We start from the raw sequence: 5719 nt of genomic DNA on the forward strand, positions 1-5719 counted from the left end.
ATAGTAGTACTTGACTTGAATAGAAACCTTGAACGGTATGTTGAATATGATATTTCTCTTAAAAGGGGACAACGTAGCAGAACAAAAATGGTGGTTGGCACAGATGCTAGTAGAACTATATGTATGGTGACCCAATTTAATCTATCCTGATAATCTAAGAAGATGGTTGTGATAAAAGCTATCATCATGGTTATTATTGAAATAAAGAGAGATGAGAACCCAAGAATCAACTTAAATGGTAAGGATATGAGAAAATCGTCTTTTGTATTTTGCGAGCTAAGGATAGACAAAAAGACTAGTATCAAGAAGGAAGATGAAGATAATGCTATTGCATCTGATATCACGAAAACCTGAAATAAAGTATCTCTTAGACTAATAGGTATTCCTCGATTATTATCATTGCCACTTGGTACACTAAATACCGTTGCAAAAATGACAGTTACGATGATGGTTGCAACAAGGATACAAGAGCTTGCTGTATTCTTCATCCATGATTCTCCATTGCTTAATAACTCTTTATGCTCCTAGGTGAATAATTCTTGAGGTTTTTGGCCATTTTTATTTTTCTTTTCTCTAAATGAAGGTTGCACCAGCTTCCAACCTCCTACAAATAAACATTAACGTGAAACAATAATTAAAATGTTTATTTTTTCAATATTCCTTAAAGACTTGATTCAGGAAAAAAATATTTATTACCTTAAACCATAATAATTCTCTTTGCATTTGCAGAGCTGCACCTGATACAATATTGACTCGATTCGGATGCGGAAGTTTTGCAGCTAAATGCAATATATTTTTGCCATCATTATCTTCCAAAGTCGCCATTACATCCTTAGTGAAACCTATCTCAAATATTAGATTGAATATATTAGCATGACGATGCATAACTGCAATGTGAAAATGCTATGATTATTCTCATCAATTTCATGAATCAAATTTGGGTAACGGCGAATGAGCTCGTTCAAGAATTCAGAGTTTCCGAATCTAGCTGCGTTGAGCACAAATTTTAGGTCTGTGTGCTCCAAGTCACCTTGTTCTAATAATTTGTCCCAAAGACGTCGTACTAATTCAAGAGCTTGAGTTGATATCGAATCCGTGTTGTGATTGAACTTCGTTCCTGGGACTAAGAATGAAAATATAAATTTTAGCCAAACTTTCATATGTTAGGAAATTGTAAAATTTTGTTTTTTAATAGTTTCAACAGTAATAAATATGATCTTAATTTGGAAAAAAAAGGCAGCAGATATAGTATAATCACTTGTTTTTTTGGTTGGACTCGAATTCGCTAAATATTATATATAGAAGTTGAGTATAATCATTAGAAGGTTACATACACCAAGTAAATATATATGGAGAAACTAACTTGAGGTGATAAGCGGCTTCGATAGTCCTCCTTTTCTGCCGGCAAATGATGAAGGCTGTCGAGCCAAAATATGCAAGGCCGTATCTTGATTTTTGTCACGAGCCATAGCTAACTTTGGAATATCCTTTAGCAACTCCATTGCGAGATCTGAGAAATTCACCAAAATTCTAAGAACAACAGTGGAAAACTTTCTTCATACAGTTAGGACAATTATGAACTGCACTTTCTAATTAACACAAATCTACCATTTGAACGTACTCTTACCGTATAGTCCTGTACTCAGACAACCAAAAAATAGAGAACCCTTGTCGTCCCTGGATAAAATAACGCCGTTGAATTTGGCCTTCCTATATAAATATAATGTCATGTCCCTGTAACCAAATATCGCAGCTAGATAGATTGGAGTCACATCTTGTCCCCCGAGTTGCCAACAGTTTTTCATTCTTTTCCAACATATTTTCAGCAATTTGGATAGCTCCAGCTGCCACTGCAAAACAAGAGGCCGAATTTCCATTTCTGTCTTTAAGAGTAAGGTCTTGAGGTTCTATCAATTCTGGCAACTTCTCTGCAAATCCAATCTGTTTTGCTCCTGCTGCAATATGAAGAATAGTTTCGCCATTCTTTGTGATCCTGCCACACAACAGTGATCGATCTTGTCCTAACAAAACTTCGGCAGTTGCCCAGTCACCTTTTAATGCAGCCCAATAAAGAGCCACACATATTTTGGTATTAACCTTTCCGTAGTTTTTACCTGAGTAAGTTGAAATAACGAAAATAAATGTCATTAGATTCATTAATAAATAATCACTGCATAGCCAAGAATTTTTCTCAATCTCGTTTAACTTCTTAATTGGAGAGTTTTGAACCTCAATGGTACGAGAAATTTTTTTTAATTAAAAAAAAAAAAATATGCACTTAATCATAGGTACATCCAAGGACCAACCTAGAATTTAATATCAAAGGGGGCAAATTCAATATGGAAAAATTAAAATTTATGTAAAACAAATAAATGTTAAAAATCAAGACCTTTTTATTCATATGAGTGGGGATCAGGGTGAGAGAGTTAAACAATAAATTAATAAAAAGGTAAGACAATTACTAAGTTACTGTCGGGGTAATATTCTCAACTGACAAGAGTGGTATGAGAAAAATATTCAGTGTTTATCCATAGGGCTGCTCGGTTAACTATATAGGCTGCCCGGTTAGATGAGTCTTCATCGATACAAATAAAAAATTAAAAGAAAAAATTGGTGGGATAAGATGTATGATATTTACTTATACCAAGAAAGACATCCTTAACTTTATAACTTTATTAACTTAAAGGAGGCGTTTGGTTGGCGAAAATATCGTATTATTGGAGTAATGTAATTTTATATTACTTGATTATCACGTTTGATTGTTAAATAATATAAGATTCTGGTAATTTTCAAATACCAATAGTAGTTACTATTAGTAATATTTACCTCTATTTTTTTAGGTATTCTAAGACTACTAAGATTATCTTTTTTTGTTATAATTTTATCCCTTATTAATAAAAGTTTTGGATAATAATACCCTCATTTTAAAATAAATTTATATTAATATCATATTTCAATTTTACCCTTATTTAACTAAAATTTTGGACAATAATGTTTTTATATTTAAAACAATTTACAGACCACCACTGTCACTCAGCCACCACCACCACTGCCAACCAGCCACCACCGTCGACAGCGGCCAACCACCATGGACCGTCGTCGAAAAGTCACCGGAGTCCCTAAAAAAGAACAAGTTTCTGTGAGAGGCTTCGGGAGGCTTCGATATAGCCGTTTCTGGCTATATTGATGGCCCAAAAAGGCCATATCAGACTAGATCGATGGAATTGGCCGTTAACAGCCAGATCCCTAGCCATTAACAATCAGATCTAGGCGAGATTTGGTCGTTAACAGTCATGGACTTGCCCGTCAACGGCCATATCTATTCTGGCCAGAATAGGGCTGCTCGGTTACCTGAGTCTTCATCGGTACAAATAAAAAATTAAAAGAAAAAATTGGTGGGATAAGATTTATGATACTTTATTATACCAAGAAAGGCATCCTTAACTTTATCCATTCGACTTTATTAACTACAAAATATTCATTAAACTTTCTTCCTTTGGGACCTTAGGATGAAATTGCTTAATTATCCACCAAGAAAATCCATAAGAGCTTACTTGAAAATGCTTACGAACTGTCTAAATATTGAAATTTCATGAAATTTCTATAAATAAATTTTATGAAATTTCAAAAAAATCTCAATAAGTTAAGTAGATATGGATGGTAACTTTTAAAGTTTCGAATAAAATATCTAAAACCATTTTGATATTGATGATATTTGATTGCAGTTTTAAAGAGTTTAAAGAAAGTGGATGACTTTTTTTTATGAGTAATGCTAGACTTACTCACTCCCCTACTCATTCTCTTACTCACCTTTGTAAATATAAAGCATAGTAAGGGTACTATAAGTATAATACGGATACCATATGTAATTTTAACAAATGTGAGTAATGTGGTTAGTAAGTTCCATGAGTATGGATAGCATTATTGCTTTTTTATTGGATAGTATTAGAAGAGTAATACTACATTCATAACCATTTTATACAAATTTTGATCATATAAACTTGTATGATAAAATGATAAAAGATGATTGAGTAAAAATTTATTTTAAATTTAAAATCAGTAAATTATATTTTATTAAATAAGTTTGTGAGAGAAAATTTGTATAAAAAATTAGTAATATTATACCCATAATCTTGTTTTATAATCTCGATGTGTTAGTTTGTAATTGATTAAGATAATTTATTAAATGAGATTTAGATGAAATTTATTATAAACTGATCACTTATAAATTATTATGATAAGATGATGAGAAAAAAGTTTTTAAAAATGATGAGCGTACCATTTTCCATACAAAATTTGCGGTTGTAATTATTGGTATTAATACTGCCGAAGAAAAAACATTGGATACCATCATTTAGGCTTTGTTTGGTTAGATTTTGGGAATACTACTTTTAGTATTCCCAAAAAAGTTAAACAGTAAAATACCCAAAAATTCAGGGCTTCGTTTGGTTGGATTTTGGGAATACTACTTTTAGTATTCCCAAAAAAGTTAAACAGTAAAATACCCAAAAACTCACAATATTATTCAACTTTATTCAACATTTTTTAAACCCCCTAAATTTGTTAATTCAATTAAATACCCCTAAATATTTTTAATGTTTTTGTTACGGCGACTCCGGCCACCCTCTAGCGGTGGTGGTCGGCTGTCCGTATTTGAGGGTGGATTGGGGGTGTTTTTGTTAACTTTTAATGTTTTATTATAAGGGGTGTTTTGTAAAAAAACAAACATAAGGGGTATTTTACAATTTGTAAATCCTACATCGTAATACCCGCCCAATTCAACTTTTTTTTTTTAACTTTTTTCAAAAAACTTTTCCCAAAAACACAAAATTGTGAACCAAACGGAGCCTTAAGCTTTCTGCGCTCCGCCGCACTGGCTAGAAAAAACTTTTGCTGAGCTGGCACGCATGCTTTCATTGACAAACTTCCCACACTCTTAACTTTCGAATGCGGCCCAGTTTGGATTACTCGGAAAAGTTACATGAAATTATGGGTTTTTTTAATTAAAGCAACTCCTTATAAAAGTTGCAACGAAATTTCCCTTATGTAAAGATAGTAATCGAATATTAATTGGCTCGCCTTTTTATGAAAAGAAGAAAAGCTAGCCCTATGTTTGGTATACTTTTCATAGTGCAATGCACGTTTGTTTTAATGTTGATTATTCTATTCAAAATCCCATCCTATACTATTTAAAATATTTAATAATTATTTTTTTAATAAAAATTTATAAATTAACAAAAATACCTCTATCCATCCAAAGATATGACGACCAGATGACCATCATTTGACCATCAACTACTATTAAGATATGGTCATTGTCAATGGTCAGATCTGACCATCAATGGACAGATCTTTAGCTATAGATCTGACTGTTTCCGATTACATCTATAGTGGATCTTGTCGAAAACAGTCATATCGACATACAACTGGCTAGATCTAGCTAGTCATGTACCATTCTAGCGACTTCCGACCACCGTTTGTGGGTGGTGGCTAGCTGCCGGCAATAGTTGGGTGGGTGAGAGTATTTTTGTTAAATTATAAACTTTATTGAGAAATGTAATTGTTAAATGTTTTGAGTTGAATAGAATAAGATTGAGTTGAATAGAAAAGTAATTATTTTATTGGATTGGATAAGATAGTGTTTAAAAATCTAAACAAACATAGTCATGTCTTCACATTTACTACTTATGCATGCATAGCATTTGTAAGGCATAGCCAA

The 5719-nt window shown here is 32.5% G+C and overlaps 1 protein-coding gene across 1 annotated transcript; it reads right to left on the reverse strand.

Moving 5' to 3' along the window:
• Positions 1-720: 720 nt before the first annotated feature.
• LOC116120786 lies at positions 721-2144 on the reverse strand. The gene is made up of 3 exons (XM_031406755.1): positions 1628-2144; positions 1364-1510; positions 721-1123 (listed from the first exon to the last, which is right to left on the reverse strand). Exons 1-3 carry the CDS (start codon positions 1875-1877, stop codon positions 855-857), a joined length of 666 nt encoding a protein of 221 aa, XP_031262615.1. The 5' UTR covers positions 1878-2144; the 3' UTR covers positions 721-854.
• Between the last annotated feature and the right edge of the window lie 3575 nt (positions 2145-5719).

The sequence above is a fragment of the Pistacia vera genome, unplaced genomic scaffold, assembly GCF_008641045.1.
Source record: "Pistacia vera cultivar Batoury unplaced genomic scaffold, PisVer_v2 Contig945, whole genome shotgun sequence".
NCBI lineage: Eukaryota > Viridiplantae > Streptophyta > Magnoliopsida > Sapindales > Anacardiaceae > Pistacia > Pistacia vera.